Genomic DNA, 24,592 nt, shown 5'->3' with positions numbered 1-24,592 from the left:
AATCATGACACAACCTATTTGAAACAGCCTTAAATGTACCCAGCTATTCTCCCCCCCCCTCCCCCTGGGCATGGCTATACAAGGTGCATTTGCTTCCTCAGCAGGGGGGCCCAGTAGCTCAGCTGGTAGAGCACTGGACTTGTGATCGGTAGGTCGCAGGTTCGAATTCGGGCCGGGACGGATACGGGTCAACTTTATGTGCAGACCCAGAGACGGAAGCCATGTCCCACCCCCATGTCACCACAATGGCACGTAAAAGACCTCCGTCATTCTGCCGTAAGTGCACATGGCTGATACCACCTAAACACGCATACACTTGTGTACCTCATCAAAAGCCATGAGGGCATAAAACTCGAATCATCATATAACCCATATCTGGTCCTTAAGAGGCGAAATATTTAGCCTGTAGTGTAGAACATGAAGCATTCTCTTTCTTTCAGCAGATTTCAAACTACTCTGGCAACGTTCAACCATGGCACTCACCTCTTAATCTCAAATATCTTTTGGCAGGTGGCCTTATTGTGGAAGTTATCAGACATGCAGATGTATCTCACGGTTCTCTACAATAGTACACACCTGACATTTTTCTTTAGCATCTCAGGAATGAACTCAGGCCAAAAATTTTGGAATCGGGAGAGGTGCTCCCTGCACATGTGACTCCACAGTTTACCATTGGTTTCTGTGGCTTAAAATGGAAATGTTTTACTTCAGATGAGAATGTATTTATCTGAAATTAAATAAAACTAAAAGGGACAATGAGATCAAAATTACCTGGTGAGCAGTATTTTCCACACTCTAAACTGCAGTCGACTGACACTGCTGTTGGGATAGCGGTATTCAATGTTGCTCACTGAAGTCACCGACGCTTTGGGGTTGTCCGTCATCTGTAAGAATGGAAAACAAAATAAAACTCGTCATCAAAACTAGGAACATTTTGTGCATCATCTCAACCCACTTTTTATCTGGGGTTTTTTTTATAGTAAAAATTCACATACGTCTACTGCTACTACTGGAATTATGTCATGGCTAGAATACCTGAGAGCAGTTTGGTTGCCTCTACGTGAGAACAATACACCTAATGGCACATGCATTTATGAAGGCAATCCGTTCAAGGACGAATGAGTTTCAAGGAAATAAACGTAGGTCCCCTGGCGGGGTCCAGAGGCAGAGGCCCGGTTGTGGAAGCTGAAGCATTTTGGTCTTGTAAATATGAATTGAACTCCCTCTGGTGAAAGATATATATTGTGCATGTAAAAAACCCACTGTTTTTTCCCTCTCACCTGGGTTAAACTGCAGGTTTTTTTTTGGTTGCTTTTGCGTAAATCCGCGAAATCGTGGAGATTTGGATTGCCCGTTTATTGGGTTTTGTTTATCTAAGTTTGCTTAAATTCTGCTCTAATAACAAATTAAAATTCACCTGGCATGGTGTCAAAAAAGTCTTGATCAACAGTCCGTCCCGTCCTCCCCCAAGTTTTCTTTATCTACGTTTCTTGTTTCGAAAGAAATAAGCTGTCCTTAATTTAACTGATATAAAATTTGTGATTGGAAAGCATTGCAAGTTTCACTTACTGGACCAAACCCCAGCGCCAGTACATTATTTCCCACTCCATCTCTGCGCAACACTCGCTGAAACAAACAAAAAGCATTTTTGTATGTATAAATCAGGCTGCGGCGACGAGAGGAACTGATTGGGCTGAAAGCGCTGGTCCTTAAACGCTCCTGCACACACAATTAGGCATCGACGTCACTCGTAACGTTTCGTGTGTCATCCAGGTTGGACTGTGTCGGGGTTTTCCCGCATCGAACAAAAGGGGTTGTCTTTAAAGCTGGAAGAATTCCTACGTCATAAAAAAAAATAAAACAAACAAAAAGCATGGGTAATTTGTTGTTGTTATCTTAATTGGGCTTAATCTCCTTTCAGAAGTTTTATTTCCTATTGCCATTCAACATTCATTTATGGATTGGTTGTGCACTTGAACCCTCTGTAAATTCTGTTCTCAGTTATTATACTTTGTTATGTGGTGAATATAAGAGTGATAACACAGAACTGTATCTTCCATACAACCAAACACTGTAACAGGTTGCTCTACTATTACGGGTGAAATACGGAAAGCTGAGGGCTATTCATGAGGATTTTTTTCATTTAATTGGAAAGGAATCAGAAACTGACTTAAATGATAAACAAATAGAACGAATGAGTTAGTTTACCTGTACACCTCTGACTACTATTTCTTGCTGATAAGAAGCCTGTGAGAAGGTGAAGTGTGTTTCATATTCCTTGTTTGCCTTTTCTGCCACCAGCGTTGTCCTCAGCAAATGTTTGTACCTGAAAGTTGAACAATCAACGAATGAGCAGACCAAGAAGGACAAAGATGTTCTCACACACATACGCAGGCACACACAGTGTTGTTCCCAGACACAGAGGACAAGAGGTCAGTTTGACCTGGATTCAAAATATAAATATATTATTACAAGGGGTTTAAAAATGGCAATACACGCATACACATCCTCTCTCCCCTCCTAACCTTCTCTCTTCATACCAGCAACTACGAAACAAACATGATGGTAGATAGTTGGAATTAACTGTACCCTTCATGATTTAAAATAACTTTACCCTTCATGATCTTCATCGGTGAGAAGAGTAGATTTCAGAGTACCGCTCTTATCTAAGTTCTCTAACCAGCCATGGAGGTTTTTCACACTAGGATACAGTGTCTGGAGAATTGTGTCCACCTGAAACATAGAAAATTATTCAATTTTCCAAAAAGGTGCACAATTAAAGTCATACAAATTCAAATTCAATTAGCTGGAATTGGAAATTATCACAATCTAAATTCATCCTCACAGGAATTAAGTGCCCAGGGAAAAGATGCATGGTGGACATTCTGTATTCATAAAACGTGATAGACCTGTATGCACTGCTGAAACGGCCATGCATGAACCGCTCAGCTTGGGACAAAGTTTGTAAAATGTTCCTAGTGCTAGTTATAAACTATGATTAAAACTGAAATCATGCAGCTCCTAAAAATATGAGACATAATTAATTATCTTTAAGTTAAACTCAATTTGATTTATTTTTTAGGAATTAACCCAACAACCTTTTTTTCTGTTGACCCTGAAACTTTTTGTACAACTTTGATTTTGAAAGCATTGTATGTATATGGTTCATGTATGTATACGGTTCAGAGGCAAGCCAATGTCTGAATAAAACATTTTGCGCTCCAAACCCAAGGAAAACATCCACAATAACACAGCGTGGGTGACGAAAAGCAACAACAACAACAGTACAGACTGGCCATCATTTTTTTACCATGTAAGTCTTAATCCCTTTTTTTGTGTCTGCCTAAAATTAAAAACTACCTTCTGGTTACACATTTTTTTAATTTTTGAGTTTTACAACCACATACCACAAATATTTTACTTACCTTTCGAGACTCAGAAATAGTTTGGTGAGATCTGCTTGTGTTCATCATTAGTTCAGATTATAAATGTAATGCAGCCCTGAGACCTGTTCGATTGAAGATGTGGGCTGTGGCTATAGTGCACATAGCTATCGTCAGCATGCTGCATAGACCATCTCTGTCTCTTGGGATGCTTCATTATAAATCAATATCATCATATCACGTGCAAAACACTGACTTGCCCATTATTCGATTGCGGTCATTCGATCCGGCAGCCCTAAAAACAATTAGGGTGTTTAGTCCAAGTTCTGAGATGGTGCAGAGACCCTACTGTACTACCGCATATGACATGTTTTTATAGGACCTTCGTTGCAGTCTTAGCTGAGGCAGAGCAAACCTCCCGCCATTGTGATCCACAATTTTGCCCAACTGTGTTCTGTGCTTCGCTGTGAACAACTATTTCAATTCACATAAACATGTTCTGCCATTCGGGTTATTACAGTCAAAATTAGTTATATTAACATGACCTGTCAGATCTGTAGTGATTCACATGTGTGCCCTCAAGAGGTAGCAAGTTTGAGGAGAAAAATGAAGTGTCCTTTTTGTCGTCTGCTATAACTGTGCGACAGAGTGCGCTCCTCTTGAAAATGTTTATCGGATAATTATTTTGACTTCAAGTATCTGCATTTATCAGACATACTAATGATAATATGAACTTCTGGAGAACATAAACTTAAGGTGAAAATAGGAACAAATTCATGACTTAGTATTTTTATATTTAGATTGTTTTGTGGTCGTTTTAGTTTTTGTACAAACTCGGTATTTGTGTAAAAATGGCCGCCACCATGAGCTTCTCAACAGGGTGACACCGTTAAACCTGTCGTTTTCTTGCAGCTGTTGCTCTGTCGGAAAATTGTGTGGATCTAAAAATGTCTTCCGACAACGATTTCGTTGAAGCAATTACCGAATCGGTTGTCAGAGAATATCTCAGCCGAAAGGTACGAACATAAAAGCGGTTGCTGTGCACAATATCCTGTTGCTCAAGTGGTCATTTGCATGGAATTAATGTGTTAGCTTCATTGTTTTGCATGAAAGTTGCGAATTTGACGATATAATTGATTGGGGTTATTGTAGCTGAAGCGACTGAATTCCAGGGGATTGTAAGACATTCTGATCATGATTCTTCATTTTTACTCTGTGTTTTGCTTCTTTAATACCTAAGTCAGTAAGTGCCACTGTCACAGTGTCAGCAGATCCTTATTGATCCAGGGCACATAGAAGCAAGGGTTGATGGATCCAAGATTTAGAGGCAACTTAAAATGTTTATACTGGTTTTGTTGAGTAGTAGCTTTATTTCTTTTGTCAGTTTGTGCTCACCGTGCAACACAATTGCCAGTAGAACATATTAGATTAAGGATACGTACCAATACCATATTCACCCAGGGACGTTGCTACAAATTCATATTTATAGGACAAATGTCCTGAGCTCTTCGGCACCAATAAGACATTTGACTGCTTTCAGACATTTCAATACGACATTATAATTTTGTGCAAAACACAAAATCATGTGCACACACGCATATCAGTCCAACATTGTGTGCGTATATTGTTTTATTACTTTTGTTTCAAACAGGACACACACTAAAAAGAAACAAACAAACTAAAAAGCAACCAAAAACTTCAGCACTCTTAGGCCTAAAAAAAAATAGGTGTGGTTACGGTAACCCGACCTACCCTATTTTTAGGGGCCGACCCTATAACTTTTTTTTACATTTGTCAAAAAAACAAAACAAAAAAAACCCACCTGAGTGCAGAAAACGCAATGAAAGCGAAAGCGCTCGAGTCGCACACTTATTTCCCTGTCAAGTAGGTTTAATTTGTACACATTAGAAAAAAAAATTTTTTAAAAAGTGATTGCCTACCTTCCTACCCTATTTTTTTTGTGGCTATGTTACCGTAACCACACCTATTTTTTTTTTTTTGCCTTACTTTGATTGGCACACAAACGCATGATTTCCTGACATTTGACAGAGCTTTTTCTTGACAGATTCGTCAAAAATAGTTTGCCAATATAGATGGTCTCTTTGCTGTCAAATTCTAACCAACTAGTACTAAACAGGGTCAGCCATGAATGGTTAACCTTATGTGTCTGTGTGTGTGTGAGACAGAGAGAGAGAGAAACAAGACAAAATAGAAGCAAGTTGTTCAACACTTTCGCTGTTTTCGACGCCATCATCTGTTGTTTCAATGCGAACATCACCTGAGGTTGAAGGGCGAGGCAGTTGAAAGAGTATCTTTCCTTGACCGGTCCAGCACAGTTAGTTCGCAGGATTGGTTGAATACTAATGAATAACAATTAACATTTTAAAAGCCAATCACAGCGCATTTCACAAACTCACAAGTTGCTCGGCTTGGCGTGCGTTTTTGCTTAGGTCTCTCCGAACACTGTATTCCCGTGAAAAGTGTGCATGGGGTGGCGCAGTGGTACGTAATCTAAGTGCGCCCTTTGACGCACTGAAGGGAATTCCAATGGGACATTTTGAGATGTTATGCGCAAGGAGCACTAGTTATATTAATGAAACCCTGTATATTTAGCTGCATGACCATGTGGTTGTGGTATTACAATGGACACATACAAATTTAATTTATCCCAAAATATTGAAATCAGATGTTCTATAATTTGATTGCTGTGTAATTGTTCTGCAGGGCATGAAGTCCACACTTCAAGTCATGGACCAGGAGTGTCCGCGGCGGGTGGGTGCCATCAGCAACAGGCAGGCGTTAATGAAAGAACTTCACCTGGAAAAACTCATGAAGACGAACAAGGTATACTGGTATCTAGATAATATATATATCTCTTTTATGTTCTGGATACATATTTGTAAAAAAGACTTTATCAGAGAAAAATAAAAGAAGAGAAAAGAAGAAGGAGAGTATAATAAGCAGTGACGTCTTTGAAAACATCACCATCATCAAAGAAAATATGGTAGATCTAGGTTTATTAAACTATGACAATTTGGTGAGTTTTTTTCTTCTTTCTTCAGGAACAGTAGTCATCTTTTTGTACTGATTATTCTCTCTTGTAATATCAGTACAACTTTCTCTGTGTTTGATTTATCACATATTTGCATTTTATTTGTTTATTTCTTCACCTTTTTTCAGGAACAAGAGTCCCCTCTGCGTGCCATGCTAGAGCTGATGACAAAATTCTTTGTGGAAAATGAACCTGTTGCACAGGCCTTAAAGTCCAAGAACCATGACCCTGTCAGTTCTGAAATTTCTCTTGGCAACAAAAATGCTGTGAAGTCAAATCAACCAACAAGCAATGGAGACAAGTACCTAACTTCCCTTCAGAGGCCAAACACAGCTGCGCTAACATCCAGAAGAGGTACGTGTGTGGAATCTTAGTATCTGTTTATTACCCTCTCTGCCACTGAATTTTACTATTTTGTGATGTTCATAGATCGATCACTTCCTGGTTATGTTAAAACTTCAATGGAAAGTAAATCTTGTTGAAATGTGTTGGTCTTATAATCAATTGCCTTTGAGAAAAGGGTTATATCATGCAGGGTTTGTGAATGTGTGTACCTCTGTGTGTGCATGTACACTGAGATAGATTTAGCCTTGCATTCAAAAGGGCTAGTCTTATCACTGATGCATGTGCGCTTCCTCATATCTTGTTTATGATTATAGATATTCTCCATGCTAAGTTATAAGATGTATGATGAACATAAAGTTAATTGTTACACAGAATGTTGTTGGAGATCAGTTTGTGTTGCAACTTGCATTGCCACTGCTACTTAATTAACCTTAATAATTTAAATGTTGCTTTAAATCACTTTACCAGAGCTATATATATGGCTCTGCATGTTTATTGTCACTCCTTGTCAGGGTCACCCCTTGTGTCTTTCTGTGTCTGTTTCTCTGTTTGAGTCAGATTGTGTGTATTTTACTCTATTTGCTTAAGCATTGATTATTCTGTACTCCTACAGGCAGAAGCGACCAAGATGTTGTTATCGACGATGAGCTCGACAGTGAGAATCTTCTTGGTGAAGGCAAATCTGGCTTGCTTGCTAGAGAGGCATCAGAGGATGGATTCAATCGCATGAAGATGAACCGCCCTCTGTCATCAAAGTCAAAGCCAGGAGCAGTCCTCAGCAACATGGATGTCAGTGGGGCTTGCCTTGGCTTTCATATGTCATCTGGAAATGTAGCCTTTAACTATGCCTCTCAAGCCAGGGTGGTTGTGAATGTTATACACCCCACTTCCAACAACTTTCATGGCTTGCATGTGTTGGACATAGCTACTGTGGGCCCACTATACATGTAACAAGAAGAAATTAAAAAGAAGGCAATTTTCTGCTTCTCCAAGCAAACAGATGAAAACCTAGGCTGATCAGTTTGTCTTTTTTGTCATTTGCTTTCTCTCCATCCTATAACTTAATGCAGTTCATAAAAATCAGCTGCTTTTATCCGCAGCTGTAGGATTGTTTCAGTGCTCATCAGAACATTTAATTGTGTGCAGGATGCAAGTAGACGTCGTCTCCCTAAGTCCAAAACCACCAATGCCACCAGCAAACCTGGTCTGTACCAACAGACCTACTACCCGCAGCAAGACGCTGATGCAGCACCAGACTACCCAGGCAGCAATAATGGATTCGGGCAGTCTACAGGTTCTGGCAGCTTCTGGGGCGAACTAGGACTGCCCCAGAGTAATGTTCCAACCTCAAAACCTTCTGCGGTGACGGTGAACAAACCTGAAGCACCTGCGCCAAAGGCGAAGGCATCTTTCCAAGAACTTCTCAATGCAGGGGAGGAAAAAGCCAGCAAGCTAAGTCGGCGACTGAGTGCGGGGAAGTCGGAATCGGAGTCTCCAACGGACACAAGTTACAAATACAACATACACATGTCAAGCATGGCCAGGGAGAAGCCAGCCCCTCGTGTGCCTGTAGCCAGAACAGGGTGAGAGAGAAAGTATGTGTTAGCAGCCAGAACAGGGTGAGAAAGAGAAAGCATGCGTTAGCAGCCGGAACAGGGTGAGAGAGAGAAAGCGTGTGTTAGCAGCCAGAACAGGTTGAGAGAGAAAGCATGCGTTAGCAGCCGGAACAGGGTGAGAGAGAGAAAGCGTGTGTTAGCAGCCAGAACAGGGTGAGAGAGAAAGCATGCTTTAGCAGCCAGAACAGGGTGAGAGAGAGAAAGCATGCGTTAGCAGCCGGAACAGGGAGAGAGAGAGAAAAGCATGTGTTAGCAGCCAGAACAGGGTGAGAGAGAAAGTATGCGTTAGCAGCCAGAACAGGGTGAGAGAGAAAGCATGCATTAGCAGCCAGAACAGGGTGAGAGAGAAAGCATGCGTTAGCAGCCAGAACAGGGTGAGAGAGAGAAAGCGTGTGATAGCAGCCAGAACAGGGTGAGAGAGAGAAAGCATGCATTAGCAGCCAGAACAGGGTGAGAGAGAGAAAGCGTGTGATAGCAGCCAGAACAGGGTGAGAGAGAGAAAGCATGCATTAGCAGCCAGAACAGGGTGAGAGAGAGAAAGCGTGTGATAGCAGCCAGAACAGGGTAAGAGAGAGAAAGCGTGTGATAGCAGCCAGAACAGGGTGAGAGAGAGAAAGCGTGTGATAGCAGCCAGAACAGGGTGAGAGAGAGAAAGCATGCGTTAGCAGCCAGAACAGGGTGAGAGAGAGAAAGCGTGTGATAGCAGCCAGAACAGGGTAAGAGAGAGAAAGCGTGTGATAGCAGCCAGAACAGGGTAAGAGAGAGAAAGCGTGTGATAGCAGCCAGAACAGGGTAAGAGAGAGAAAGCGTGTGATAGCAGCCAGAACAGGGTGAGAGAGAGAAAGCGTGTGATAGCAGCCAGAACAGGGTAAGAGAGAGAAAGCGTGTGATAGCAGCCAGAACAGGGTAAGAGAGAGAAAGCATGCGTTAGCAGCCAGGACAGGGTGAGAGAGAGAAAGCATGTGTTAGCAGTCTGCTTCGGTTATGCTAATTTTTGTTTCCAGAGGTGGATAGCAGAATAGACAAATTCTAAAAATAACTCTGTCGGGTTTGTATGGGTTGTAAAAGAGTGAACGCCCCTGCTTTTTCTCGGACTAAACGTGGGAGGGGCCAATCACTAGCCAAGGGTGTCTGAAACATGTGGACAGGAGCATGTGTGAAGTTATTTGTCAGAGGAAAAGCAAGGGTATTCACTCTTTCACAACCCATACAAACCCGACAGAGTTATTTTCGAAAATCGTCCATTCAGATTATGGGAAAATTATCTTGGAAATATTGGAGTGGGTGGGTGGGTGGCTCAAGTGTCCCTTGGTGCACTGTTTCAGTATATGTTTTTGTGTGTTTGTTATCAGTAGTTAAGGGATTGTGCTTACGAGACAACTGTAACTGTACTGGTGGCATGTTTTCTCTATTCCTGGTAAATACAGAGCCCAAGTAAAACCAAATGCCATAAAGGTCGGTGACCTTGAGTTTGGTGATGTGGACGACCTTGACGATGAGCTGAATGATGTGCAGCTACAGCCCACAAGCAGAGGACCAGCAGAGAGAAAATCGTTGAAACAACTCGACTCTAAACCCATAGATACTCACACTGCCATTGTGAGTTGATAACTGTTGGGAGACACTATTTGTTGTTTTTTTGTTTATTTTGCAGGTTGAGATCTACACAAATTTTTTGTTTACTGGTATGCCTTATTTTGCAGAGGTAATTTGTGTTTGTCTGCGTGTCAGATATTAATGCATTACAGCATTACATGAGTAGTAGAATAACCTTGTTTTGACCTCCAAAAAAATTTAAGTTAAAAAAAGTACAGCTTTCTTTAAACAAGTTAAAGTTTTAACAAGTAGAAAAGCAAACAGACATGCAAAACAACTAACACATGGGTAGTATATATATATAGCTTCCTTGAGCAAGTAGAGTTTTGTTGGTGTCTCAGAGAGTCATCAGTTTTGATCAGATACATCTTAGAGACATAGACATAGAGTGATTAAGAAATATAGTTTGTTTTGGAAACCCAACTTTTCTGTCAGCATGTACTATAGCTGTATTTCTGTAATTTGACTGTATTGTGATTATGATTCCTTACCTTTTCTGCAGGCTTTGAAAACCCTGATTTTTGGGAGTGCCATGCAGTACTATAACGACGAATGGCGACTTCAGAGCTATGCCTTCTGTGATCTGCCGGACCTCCAGTACGGAATTGTGCAGAGAAAGGTATGAACTATACAGGAAAATAGTGGTAGAATGATCAAACATTCTACATGTATCATTAATTTATTTGTGCTGTAGCTTTGAAGTCATTTAATCATTTGATAGAGAGTTTGATTTTGAGAGAAATGGAAATTTGAGTGAGGCTATTTTGTTGATTACAGGTCTTGGGAAGAGCTGTACAAAATCTGTTGCATTTTGATGACTTTTGTTTTCTGCTTTTGTATCACAGTATAGCTATGAGTTGCTTTATAACAATTAACTTCTTTTCCTCTTCTTCAAGTCTTTATCTCAACAATATCAGCAATGGCCATTTTCAATGCTTGAAACGTAAAAGCACAGTATGCGTTGAAGCAAACTTTTCCACCTCAGTGCACTTGAATTGCATATAGAGCCCACATGCTTCAATCTGCACCAGCACTAGCACCTCTCTATGCATAATTGTATCTTCCTGTCCAAAGTCTCAGCTTGCTTTCAGTGAATTCTTGTATTTGAAAGTGTAATAATGAGAATGGTCATGTGTGTTTCAGGGAGGTCCATGTGGTGTGCTGGCAGCAGTTCAGGCCGTGGTTCTGCAGGAGATGTTGTTTGGAGACAACAAGCTGCCATCTGGGCATGGGTCTGTGCTATTTTGTATTTTGATGTCTTTATTTAGCTGTCTGTGTGGCTATTCTCAGGTAAAACAAAACCAAAATGTCTGTATTCGTCAGCTGCAACTTTCATGTACACTTGGAAGCATGAGGAGATTTTCACGTATATGGCCATTTTTTTCCCCGCCGGTTAGGCAGTCATACTTCGATTCTGGGGGATGGACGCTAAGTGCTGTTGTGTTTCTATGACCCACCGAACTCTGACATGGATGACAAGATCTTTTCCGTGCGTACTTGGTCTTGTGCTTGCGTGTTCCATAGCTGCCAACCCTCCCTAGAAAACCGGGAAATTCCTGATTTTATGTCCAGTCCCGGATTTTCCCGAATAGTGCAAAAGTTTCCCGATTAAAATTGTTTCGAGTATAGTTATATAATGAATGGAGTGTATTTTCAAGCGCCTGTACTCGGCGTAGTTTCACTTCTGAACTCTCGTTCAGCGCGAGGCTTCGTCACACAAACGCTGTGATCAAAATCGAAACTAAACGAGAATAGGCGAGATTTGTGGCTAGCGCATGCGCTTCAGTCGAATGTGGATGAGAAGCAGAAGAAGAAGCAGCAGCAGACGACCACAAAATAAAGAAAACAACGGTCCAGCGGCCGAAAGTCGGCCCGAAAGTTCTTGTAAAATTTCAAAAGAGTTACGGCAAACAAGAGTATGACTTCATCTCCGAATCGACAAGACACGGCATACATTTCGCGTTTTGCACCAAGTGCTGCGAAGATATCAGCATCGGACATGGAGGCCGGGGGGATATTCAGGCATGGGAATTGTCCGCCGAACGGCGGATTTCCGCCGAATTTTGTTTTTGTTCCGCCGAAAATGCAAAAGTGTCCGCCGAAAAAATAAAGGGGGGAGGCACACAAAAATAGGAACCGGTTACTTTGGCCTTTGCGCAAAAACCCGCGAAAACTTTCCGTACTTTGTTCACGCACTGCTACCGCCCGCCTCAGTTATTGAACTTTTATGTTTGAAAGTAAACCAGATTGCACAGATTGTGTTACAAGTTACATTTTCCTGTTTGTCTCAACAGATCAATTGTTTTACAAATTTAAACCATATAATACATACATTTTTTTTCTTCAAAAAAGCAAAAATTGGTACATTTTTGTACTAAAAACTCTGATTCTAAAAACAGAATTTAATGGCAAACTTGGAGCTCAGATGACACCAGATTGCACCATCTGGGTTCTTTGGAGAAAATTTTTTTCCGGGGGAGCATGCCCCCGACCCCCCTAGTAAGGCTAGGCGCTTCGCGACGTCGACTTGACGCTTCGCGTCTTCAGTTATAAATTTTCCGCCTTTTTTACAATTTTCAATTCCCATGCCTGGATATTGAAGCTCATTCAAGAACAGCAAAACATGAACGGAACCGGGGGACAGCCGTCGAGAAGACGAGAAAGATTACCCAACCGTGACTGTTCGTTTCAGACGTCGATGTTCGAACTATGAACGCTGATCCGTGCCAGTTATGCTGTTGTGAACTGTGATGGCAACAGCAATCTCCTTCATACCCCTGGAAGGTGTAGTGTGTTGTGACTTTTGGATTGTGAAATAAACTCAAGGAAGTAACTAACATGAACTATGATTTTGGTGCTGTTGTGAACTGTGATAGCAAAAGATATCTTCCCCCACACAATTGGAAGATGTGAGTGTCAAGAAGTATGAAATACTGTAGAAGGAAGCTTGACGTGCTTTGGTAAGTCACTACATCTACTCTCTCTCCAGCTCATTCTTCCTTTTTTGTGACAAAATTTGCTGCCAGAAACTGGCAATTATAATCCTCAGAATGCACCATTTTGCATCCTTTTTTCAAACATTTTCCGGGGGGGCATGCCCCCGGACCCCCTAGCATTCTAGGCGCTTCGCGCCGTCGGCAAAGGCGCATTCCTCCCTATTTTTATCTGGGAAAAGTTGGCACCTATGGTGTACACGCGAAGGGGGATAATTAGGCACTATAGCAGATTTGCACATAAGTTGACCTTAACCCACCAGATGTGGCCGGGATTCAAAACCCGAACCTTCCACACAGAAGGCTGACATCCTAAACACAAATCTATCATACTATGCACCCATCATTCTCTGGAAATAAAGGTTTTCTTGAATTGAGAGGGGTGACTATAGCTTTACTTACTTTGGGGGTCAGGGGGAGAAAAACTGACGCAGTGAACGTGTCAATTTGTCTACGATTTGTTCCAAAACTTTGAGAGACAGAGACAAAGAGAAACAGGAAGACAGACACAGAGAAAGAGAGACAGAGGCAGAGACAGGGAATGCTAAGGACAAACAAAAAAAGATAGACGGAGACTGGGCGGTACAGGGAGAGAGACTGAGACACTGCAGAGAGAGAGAGGCAGCTCAGAAAGAGAGTGAGAGATAGAAGGACAGAAAAACCGACAGAGACAGACGAATAGATAGATAGATGCGGTCAGGGAGAGCGAGAGAGAGAGAGTGGGGTGGTCTATAATGGGGTGAAGGTTGGGTCTTAAACTGTGGGTTCCACTGTAGTAGTCTTCTGCACTGCAATAAATGATTGTTTTCCCTGTCAAATTTATCAGAAATTCTGTCATCTTTTTTTTCCAGCCTGAAGCCGAGCAGGAATGAGAGAACCAAGTACCTGGCCTTGGCTTTGGCGAAAATCTTTTGGAGGGCAGGGGAAGAGAAGAGAGCTGTTGTTGCGATGTGAGTGAACTTGTCCTTTGTTTATAGGTGAATTGTCCAGGGTGGTTTGATTAGGTTGTTTCTCATTGTATGTTCTGTGTTCTTTCTTATTCCTAGAATTGTTAGGTATGTGCGGTGTACATTGCTATGAGTGTTTGTGGTATGCCTTTTTCATATCTTCTGAATACAAAAAACAAGAAAAATGTAAATGTAACGTTTTGTTTTGTCAATGTTCTAGTAACTTACCTTTCTTGTTTGTTTTGATTCTCATTTTTGGAACGTTGGCAGTCTATCTGTTTTGGGATTTCGTATCTTCTGAACGCAATTTGATAGAATCATGTATGTGACCCTTCCCATGTTGAGCACAGTGTGTGTGTGTGTGTGTGTGTGTGTGTGTGTGTGTGTGTGTGTGTGTGTGTGTGTGTGTGTGCATCAAAATGTGCGTGCTTCTCATGATTGTGCATAGTATTTTTGTGTCTGTGTGTGTGTGTGTGTGCAGTGTATCAACAAATTCAACAATCGTGTTTGTTTGTTTTTTCTTTCTTGTCTTTTCAGATCTTCCAACCAAACTCATGTGATGGGGTCTACCAGATTCAGACAAGATGATGTCACAGAGACAGTGAGTTTTGTTTCTTTATGTACGCAAATAAAGATGAAGTGGAGCTGTACATTTTAATCAGTAATTTTGCATACATATGCTCATTAAGTACTGCAAGTCTTACCGCACAAGATCTCTCACAAAAACCAGCAAAAACAACAATAACAACAACAAGAAACTGTTGTAACAGGTGGTATGATGTTGGTACATGATGCGGTGTTGCACTCTTCAAAATATATATTTTGGCGAAAAAAGCAAGGAATATTGAAAATTCAAGAGTTATCAGGTAGGATTTGTGACTAAAGGTTACAGTCAGTGACTGATACCAAATATGAACAACCAGTCCTTTAGCATTTGTGTTTATTGATTACTGATCATTGCTTCCAAAGAAAGTTTACATTCCATTCTACCCTCTACATGTTCATACCACCTGGGCATGGTTCCCCCAATTATACATAATGTGGAACACTAGCTGATATAGTCATTTTACTGTATCCACATTTAACGCACACACAAACATGTAATTATATAAATTGTCTTTGCTTTCAGCTGATGCTGTACACTTTCTTGGACTTCTGTGACCTTTGTGACTTCCTGAAAGACAGTGTGAAACAGGTAAGTGTGCATTTTGTTCTCAAAGCAGCAGGTGCGTGTCACAAAATAGATTGAAAGCGGTAATAATCATCCATGATCTTTTACGTATGATAGTGCTGTGAAGCCTCATGTTTCACATGCAGTGTACTGGACCAGCAGTAGTGTGATGAACATTTACTTGGAGTGGGTGGGATGGGATGGTTTTGGGGTCACAATGGTAGAGTGTTTACTGTGAGATCGGGTGCATTCCCTGTATTCAGGAGAAAATGCCCACAGGAAATGCACCAACTTTAAGTTGAGTTAGAACCCTTCATGAATAACATATGTGCCAAGTTCTTGGAATGACAGCACCTTTTTCATACCTCAAGTTTATTATTATAACCTTCTTGATTTTGGTCATCTTACCTTGTTAGTGCATGAAGTGTTTCTGGCCAGCTGAGCATATGAGTCACCAACCATCGCATTTTTTGGCTATTAATGATTTTAATCACAATAAGGACTGCTATAAGTTTCATGCTGCTGTAATTCCTGTAACATTTGAGAAACCAGTATTATAGACCAGTACATGTTTAACATTTTGTTTCCTTGCTTTTAGTTTGAGATGGATGGCAATCCTGGTGTGGTGCTCTCTATGTGTTCAACGGTTTTGTCCAGGGGCATTGACAGGTAGGTCATCTCTTCAGGTATTTTGGTTCTTCTTGTCGTTTATTCTCTCATTATTGTTAGTTTGATTGATTTTGTGTTTGTGTGTGTGTGTGTGTGTGTGTGTGTGTGTGAGTGTGTGTGTGTGTGTGTGTGTCTGTCTGTCTGTCTGTCTGTCTGTCTGTCTGTCTGTCTGTCTGTCTGTCTGTCCGTGTTCTTCCTTTGTCAGTGTGTGTCTTTACAGTATCTGTTGCTTTCTGTCATTACAGGGTAAAGAAGGACATGGATGAAGTAGGGGGAAAACTGATGGGTGCTCATGGCTACTGTACTCAGGTAAAAAATCTCAGATCGTCAAATTACAATGTACGTACGCTAGTTTGCACACACCAAGCATTAATCACATCTACCTGTCCTGCTTCCAGTCGTATCAAACCTTTTGGCTAAAGCTATTGTCCACTATCATTACTTGGTCTAAGGCTAAGCACTTAGTTCCTTTTGGATTTCCCTTCCTATTTTTCTAACACCATCAGTTTGGCAGTCAGTTTGGAAACGAAGAACTGCCTCAGATACTGATGGTGTGTCAGTACTGCATTTTATTTATTAAAGTGCTGCCTGTTATGAGAGGGATGCATTAGTTCAGCTAACAGACTACAGAACAACAGAAAGTGTTTGTTATTTGGAGACGTTCTTTCATCACAGGGACTTCACATTACAGGTACGACTTGGTGTTTTCTTTCCAGCATATTTTTGTGTGTATGTGTGCAGGAACTAGTGAATTTGCTGCTGACAGGGGAGGCTGTATCCAATGTGTTCAATGATGTGATGGAACTGGATTCTGGCACAGGAGACTCGATGATTCTGAAGGGAATCTCTACACGATCCGACATTGGCCTGCTGTCTCTCTTTGAACACTACCGCTCTTGTCAGGTATGGAACGATGAGCCTTGCTTTCAGCTTTTTGTCCTTTAACTTGGCTTTGTTTTGAAAAGAAAAGATCTCAACACATGCACAGAGCTGCCAACTGCTATGCTTTCAGCGTAGCATGCTACGTTTTAAGAGCAATTGCTACGCCAAGCTTCATATCACATGTGAGTCCTGGTACTCATTTCTGCTTCCCACTCCGTGTAGCAGTCACAAAATGGGTCATAAAACATTGTCTACACTGAAAAGTGGCACTGCGGATACTCTAATGGGCATTTTATGTTCCTGATTTCTAATGAAACTCTAATGAACATGTCTATTATATGGCCCAATATGCGGAAACAGGCTGGTAGTGTCATATTATTTTTAATATTGGTTTGGAAGAACTGCTCATAATTTACATAGCACTCCGGTCCTGTTCTTTTCTTCGTCACACCCCCTGTTGACAGTTATTTCTGGCAACGCAGCAGTTTATGATTATATCTTGTTCTTGTTCTTACGAGCACCAAGGGTGTTAACATGCATTATTTTCTACGACTGTGTCAGGTGGGAACTTATCTCAAGACCCCAAAGTACCCCATCTGGGTGGTGTGCAGCGAGAGTCACTTCAGCGTTCTCTTCTCCACGCGGCTGGATCTGGTGTCAGACTGGAAGGCAGAGCGGAGGTTTGATCTCTACTACTGGGATGGTTTGTCACGACAGCAGGAGGAGATTAAACTTACCATTTGTATGTATTTCTTTCTCTTACATTAATTTGGTGTTCAAATAAATGTTAAGCTTCTTGAAACATCAGAAGCGTACTAGAAAGAAAGAAGTGGCACGCAAACTCACACTATGAGAATGAAAAGCGCAGCTAGGAACGGAGAAGTAGAAGTAATTTTGTGCGGGACAATAAGGATGAGATTAAAGACCCAGTGTGAAAAGGGAAGAAGGCAAGATGTTTGCAGAATCCCTATGTTATTGGTAGGAATGAAGGTGTCAGCTTTAATTTTAGTGTGCTATAAAACTTTGTTGAGACTTTGTTTTATCTGTGGCCATGCAGGCAATTGAATGTGATCATTCATGAGTTTGAAGTGTACATGGATACTGTGAGCTTCCATCATAGTTTAGCTGTGTGCATGCATGCTTGTTTCATGGTCTTAATGTGCATGATGCCAAAGTTATCTTTTGTTTGCATAGACCAATCCACTCATCACAGAGTGAGCCAAGAAGCTTTCAAAAAGTTCATTGTGTTGTCAGCTTTGTTGTTGTTGTTGTTGTTGTTGTTGTTGTTGTTTTTGTTTTTGTTGTCGTTCTTCTTCTTCTCTTGTTTTTCTTGTTGCTGCTGCTGCCACTGTTACTGCTGTTGTTGTTATTGTTGTCGTCATCAGAGTTGATATATGGTTTGGCAAATAATTCATTGGGTGACTGCTGGATTTAATTTCAGACACAACAAACAGGTCGTTTCATCCGTCATCTGATGAAGACCTGGTACCACCTCTTGAACACTGTATACGGACAAAGTGAGTAGGCCGGTGCACCTCCTTGCTGGTGTACTGTGGAACCCCCCTTTTAAGACCCCCCTAATTAAGACTCCCTCCTTTCTAAGACCTTGTTTTCTCAGACTTTTTGTTCATAACCTCTGTAAATTTACCCCCCTAATTAAGACTCCCTCCTTTCTAAGACCTTGTTTTCTCAGACTTTTTGTTCATAACCTCTGTAAATTTACCCCCCTAATTAAGACTCCCTCCTTTCTAAGACCTTGTTTTCTCAGACTTTTTGTTCATAACCTCTGTAAATTTACCCCCCTAATTAAGACTCCCTCCTTTCTAAGACCTTGTTTTCTCAGACTTTTTGTTCATAACCTCTGTAAATTTACCCCCCTAATTAAGACTCCCTCCTTTCTAAGACCTTGTTTTCTCAGACTTTCTGTTCATAACCTCTGTAAATGTACCCCCATTTTAAGACTCCCTCCTTTTAAAGAACTGATTTTCTCAGATTTTTTTAGGTCTTAAATTAATATGCTAAAAGGGGGGTTCCACTGTATTGGGCAGTATAGTTTTTGATTGTTGAAGTGGTTTGATGGAGATAAAAAGATACATTTTAGAAATACAAGCTCTGAAGAGAGGGAATGTTAATATGGCGTGGCAGAGGTAGGAGAGTAAATTGTTGAATGAAGCGTTTATGTCACTGAAATGTACTGGTTTCTCCTGCCAGTTGTTAACTTGATTGACTTGCTCAAATGGACTTATTTTACTTCCTGTTAAGAAAGGGAATATTATGGAGTGGCACAGGTTGGAGAATATGTTGAATAAAATGTTTATGTCACTGACTGAAATATGCTGGTTTCTCTATTCTGGATTTATTTTACTTATTTGCAAATCAAGTATAATAATAACCAGGCATGGGAATTGTCCGCCGAAAGACAAATTTCCGCCGAAAAAGCAAAAGTGTTCGCCGAAAAAGTAAATGGGGAAGGCAAAAAAAAAGAATTTAATCGCAAACTTGGAGCTCAGATGACACCAAATTGCCCAATTTGGGTTCTTTGGAGAAATAAATTCCGAGTGGGGGGGGGGGGGGGGGGGGGGAGAAAGCCCCCGGACCCCGCTAGTAAGGCTAGGCGTTTTGCACTGTCGCTTTGGCGCCTCGCGCCACCCGCTTGGCGCCGTCGACTTGACGCTTCGCGTCTTCCATTGCTATTACTTAAAAATGTTCAGCCTTTTTTACTTTTTTCAATTCCCATGCCTGAATAACTATCAATCGTTTATTTGTTCACTTGCAGGTGGCATGGAGCAGAAATTGACTGGAATGGCTACGAACCTATCTTGTAGGATCTCAACACACCCCGGCATCAACAGTACAGTGATATCTCTACTTCAAGACCTCCTAAAGTCTAAGACATTTATCTCATAATAGAGGTAACTTTAGTGACACTATGTAGAAAACGTCTGAGAAAATGAGGTCTGATGATAGAGGGAGCCTTGTAATGTAGGGTCTCAATAGAGAGGTTCAACAACAATGAAACATTCCTTCTGTTTCAAAACCGTACTCTGATTATAACCTTCCACACCCACCAAGAGCTTATCATACCAGGCCTTCACAGATGGACTGCGATATTGTCACCTTTTTTTTTTTTGTCACCTGTTTTTTTTTACGTCACCTGTGTTTTCGGAGGGCACGAATTGTTAAGAGTGTTTTGTGATCTGAAACTGCGGGTTACATTGAACATTTGAATGCCGGGGTGGTAAGACGTCGGCCTCTTAACCGGAAGGATGGGGGTTTCAATCCCGGCCGCGGCCGCCTAGTGGAGATTTTTCCGATCTCCCAGGTCAACTTATGTGCAGACCTGCTAGTGGCTTATCCCCCTTCGTGTGTTCACGCAAGCACAAGACCAAGTGCGCACAAAAAAGATCCTGTAATCCATGTCAGAGTTCGGTGGGTTATAGAAACACGAAAATACCCAGCATGCTTCCTCCGAAAGCGGCGTATGGCTGCCTTAATGGCAGGGTAAAAACGGTCACACATGTAAATTTCCACTCGTGCAAAAACACGAGTGTACGTGGGAGTTTCAGCCCACGAACGCAGAAGAAGAAGAACATTTGAATGGGATGTGTGGAGGATTCACTTGATGGTGGATTGAGAGAGGAGATTACTCTTTTTGGGGAGAGTATATGAAATTGAAAGAGGAGGACTGTGATGTGCAGAATTATTACGAATTTTTGAGAGCATTATTTTGTGTGTTTGTGTGTGCATGCATGTGTGCATACGTGTAGGTGTGTCGGTGTGTGTATGTGTATATATGAATGTTTTACTAAATTAGTCTTATATGTGCGTGTGTGTGCACACACTCTGTTTATGCTGGAAACATTTGTTACAGAAAGAGGATGTAGAGTTAGCTGTATAATGCAATTTTTTCATTTTACAGTGTGTTTTTGGAATGTTTGAAGCAGCTTCAAGACAAGAGTTACATTGGGATTTTAATGGCAAATCTACTTTTGTCGCATAGTTTTAGTGGATATATAACACTTTTATTTTTATTTTTAGGTTCAAGGTTCCCTGAATAAAACCGGTATATATAAAGACTATTTTACACTTTTCTGAATTCAGCTTATTGTGTTCATGATTATTGTATATTTTGAATACATTTTTAGAAATTATTTGTTGTTGGAACACACATATACTTGCAAGCTAGTGGATGTTACGGCACAAAAGCAGAGCATGTTTGATGATAATTAAAAGTCATGCTTGATGTTACCTCAATTTGAGATAGGTTAAATACAGTTTTATTATCTTAATGAACATGTTATATTATATTTTAGGTATAGTTTGTTAATGTTGAACTGTGAGGAAAGTTTGGATGAAGTAAACACTCATGCAATATTTGCATGAAAAGCAGCAAATTATCATATCAGTGTTGTGCATGTTATTCAGCAGATGCTGTTTTTACATGTCACTATGAAGAGACAGTTTTGGTTATTCTTTTACCAAGGCTTTAATGGCTGTGACAGACGGGCGCTGTGGCGGGATGGTAAGACGTCGGCCTCTTAATCGGAAGGTCGAGGGTTCGAATCCCGGCCGCGGCCGCCTGGTGGGTTAAGTGTGGAGATTTTTCCAATCTCCCAGGTCAACTTATGTGCAGACCTGCTAGTGGCTTATCCCCCTTAGTGTGTACACGCAAGCACAAGACCAAGTGCGCACGGAAAAGATCCTGTAATCCATGTCAGAGTTCGGTGGGTTATAGAAACACAAAAATACCCAGCATGCTTCCTCCGAAAGTGGCGTAGGACTGCCTAAATGGCGGGGTAAAATCGGTCATACACGTAAAATTCCACTCGTGCAAAAACACGAGTGTACGTGGAAGTTTGAGCCCACGAACGCAGAAGAAGAAGAAGACTGGCTGTGACTATACACTTTAAAGTGACATTACTATCTCTCTTTATTCTTCGATCTGTGAACTTCAGTTCTTGTGAAGTGATATTTATTCTGTCAGTGAACCGTCCTGTTTATTTGTGATAAACCATGTTTGTTCACCTATAAGCTATCACATCCTGTGTTGACCAGAATGACAATGGTATCTTTTTTTCATACCAGATTACTTCACACTCCTATTATTGAGTCACAACACCAAATATTAATGCTTTTGATGTGATATTGTATTGATGTATGTTAGAAATATTGTGCTTTCGAGTGAAAGGGAAGTAATTGAAGTCAGGTTTTGCTGACTACTCGATCATGCATTGACATTGCTGCTGTGCAATTTAAAACAGGGAAATAATCATTGAGAAGAAATATATGTCAAGAAACAATGCAGCATAAGTTTTGAAGGTACATATCACAGTGAATGAGTTTATGAGTTTAACAGTTACAGAAAAAGATACAGGTTGGGTATGGCTAATATGTTCTGTGGGTAACCAATATTCTCCTTCTAGTTATAAATGTACATATCTCTTTTTGTCTTTCTTCCGGTTATGGCTTTGTTCACTATCATATAAAATTATAAAGATTTTTTTATGAAGAAGAAAAGTAAAGAAAATTAAATAACAGAAAATCTTCGATATTGTACAATAACAATTGCTTTACGTTAGTTATTTGATACCAGTAATGCTCTCATTTCCACACACAATTAAAACCCTTGACTTTCTCCTAGATCCTAGGCCTACTTGTATTTTAAACATTTATTTTTGTGATTATAGTTTCAATTTTTACATTCCAGTTAGACTGTACAGCATAAAAATTGTGTTCAGGGATTACATTATAACCAGAAATGTTGTGGTGTTTTTACTGGGGGTAACAGTATGAAAATAGCAGAATTGAAATCGGCAAGTGTTCATTCCCATTGCAGTTGTCATGACTGTACGTGTTACAATATGTACAGTGGAACTCCCCTTTAAGACCTTGTTTTTTTTAGATGTTCTGTTCAGAACCTCTGTAAAAGTACCCCTCTTTTAAGGCAATGAGCGGCACTAGACTAACCAAAATGAAACATGGAAAATACATGGAGTAACTTAGTTTTCTGGGTAGTTATTGAAGTGACTTATACAGTGGTACCTGCGATGAAAGGACACCCTTGGGACCAGCCAAAAGTGTCCCTACATTGCAGGTGACCTTTCATGACAGGTAAACTTTGGTAGAGATAATATAACAATTAGGGACAAGAGAAGGTGTCCTTTTAAGGGAGGTGTCCTCTCATGGGAGGGTCCACACATCGCAGGTACTGCTGTATAAAGAAATGAAAAAATTGTGAAAACTAAAGGACATAGATTGCCGTCGCTATGGAAACTGGCATACACAGCGCCATATTGGATTTTTAGGAAACGGTTTTATAGCAATATCTGCATACATCAGAAATGCTTAATATTTGGCACAACGATACACAAGACTTTTATCTACGATCATATAGAACGATATTTTGACAAAAAACTAAAGTTGAATTTAAATTAATTTTTGAAATAAAGATTAATGAATATGCAGTTAGAAATTCATTAATCCTTATTACAAAAATTAATTTAAATTCAACTGTAGTCTTTAGTCAAAATATCGTTCTATATGATTGCAGATATTAGTCATGTGTATTCTTGTGCCAAATATTATGCATGTCTGATGTATGATGTTGCTGTAAAACTGTTTCCTAGAAATCCAACATGGCGGCTGTTTCCATATATAGCTGTGTCCATTAGTATTTAAATTTGTTCCATTTATTTGTATAAGTCTCTTCAATAACTACCCAGAAAACTAGGTTATTCCATGTATTCTCCAAGTTTAATTTTACTGCCGCTCATTGCCTTAAGACCCCTCGATCCTTTTTAAGACTTGATTTCTCAGATTGTTTGAGGTTTTAAAGGGCCCGTCTGGGTGATCCACTGTACTGGGTGTTGTGAGAGCTAGGATTGAAACTTGTGAAGAGATTGAAAAATGACTTAGGATTACTGGTACAATGTGCTAACTGAATCTCGTGTTTAGATTGTTGTGATTATGAATGCTATGTCTCCATGATATTGTCATGTTTGTTTAATCCTGAATCATAGATGTGTTTGATACATCTGGACATGGAGTGTGGTGTTGGGATGAAGGGGTGTGGCCACTGGATTTACAGGAAAGGTTTTGGGCGATTTGAAGTGCTGTGAGAATTAAGGGGAATAGAGCAAATATTTTGTGTTCGTTTTTACTGATAATAAGCAGGAAAAAATTAACTGGGTGCAAGGGTATATATGAATAACATTTTAAATGTTTATGAAAGGCCTGTGACGTAAATGCAGTTGATACTGGCACAAGTTTGGGTGTAATCATTTTCTGTGGAACAATGTTGCTGATTGCCTGTGTTTATGCATGCAGTACATGTATTGAAAATGTCATACCGTAGTGTAGAGCAATTGAATTGATGCAGAATTTAGACAGATTATTTGTGGTATAAATGCTGATGCTGGCACAAGTTTTGTTGTAAGTGTTGCCCCTATATCAAAGTTGCTGACTAGCTGTTTATGCATGCGGTATTGAAAATGTCATACGATGGAGCAACCAAGTGATGCAGATTTTAGAATGATTATTTGTCAATAATTATTTCATTGACACGATGTTTGTCTCATCTTTATTGATGTGTGAATGGATGAGTGGCATGAATCGGCAACAGCAGAACTACAAGAAGTATACACGGCTATGCTTTTATTTGAAACTGTCTGATCAATCATCAGTACTTGATGTGTGATCAATTCGAAGACTGAACACAAGTTCAGAGAAAATCAACACATCCACACACTCTCGGACATCCACACTACCACACATTTAAGCTGAAGACTCGCGTTACTTACTAATTAATGTGGTCTCTGACAGAAGAAGGGGACGCCAAACAACCCAAGTCTATCTTTGACTAGCCTAGATAGCAAGCGACCCCTTGCATACGGCTGTCACATCCCACCTCCCTTAGCTTACGAACTTCTCCCATTCGGC

At 40.5% G+C, this 24,592-nt stretch overlaps 2 protein-coding genes across 3 annotated transcripts in view; one reads left to right on the top strand and one right to left on the bottom strand.

The window, feature by feature from the left end:
• Positions 1-1,118, bottom strand: part of LOC138982206 (uncharacterized) — a 36,945-nt gene extending 35,827 nt beyond the window's left edge. The window contains exon 1 of the mRNA XM_070355429.1: positions 772-1,118. Within this exon, the coding sequence (XP_070211530.1) occupies positions 772-884 (113 nt within the window). The 5' untranslated portion in view covers positions 885-1,118. The remainder of the gene's footprint in view (positions 1-771) is intronic.
• Positions 1,119-1,906: 788 nt separating this feature from the next.
• On the top strand, positions 1,907-24,219 carry LOC138982211 (probable ubiquitin carboxyl-terminal hydrolase MINDY-4). 2 transcript variants are annotated; one of them, XM_070355434.1, is made up of 17 exons: positions 1,907-2,432; positions 6,108-6,227; positions 6,564-6,789; positions 7,394-7,569; positions 7,927-8,363; positions 9,824-9,995; positions 10,495-10,611; positions 11,136-11,224; positions 13,837-13,935; positions 14,470-14,533; positions 15,062-15,127; positions 15,702-15,772; positions 16,018-16,081; positions 16,514-16,675; positions 17,216-17,396; positions 18,096-18,171; positions 19,431-24,219. In XM_070355434.1, the coding sequence occupies exons 1-17, from the start codon at positions 2,349-2,351 to the stop codon at positions 19,477-19,479; spliced, it is 2,253 nt and encodes a 750-aa protein (XP_070211535.1). In that variant the 5' UTR covers positions 1,907-2,348; the 3' UTR covers positions 19,480-24,219. The 2 variants fall into 2 exon arrangements, with proteins under 2 accessions (XP_070211535.1, XP_070211536.1); XM_070355435.1 differs by lacking the exon at positions 1,907-2,432 and adding an exon at positions 4,240-4,399.
• The last annotated feature ends 373 nt before the right edge of the window (positions 24,220-24,592 follow it).

Source organism: Littorina saxatilis, linkage group LG12, assembly GCF_037325665.1.
Source record: "Littorina saxatilis isolate snail1 linkage group LG12, US_GU_Lsax_2.0, whole genome shotgun sequence".
Taxonomy (NCBI): domain Eukaryota; kingdom Metazoa; phylum Mollusca; class Gastropoda; order Littorinimorpha; family Littorinidae; genus Littorina; species Littorina saxatilis.
Note: the sequence above shows the minus strand (reverse complement) of the source record. Positions and strands in the feature narration are given on the sequence as shown.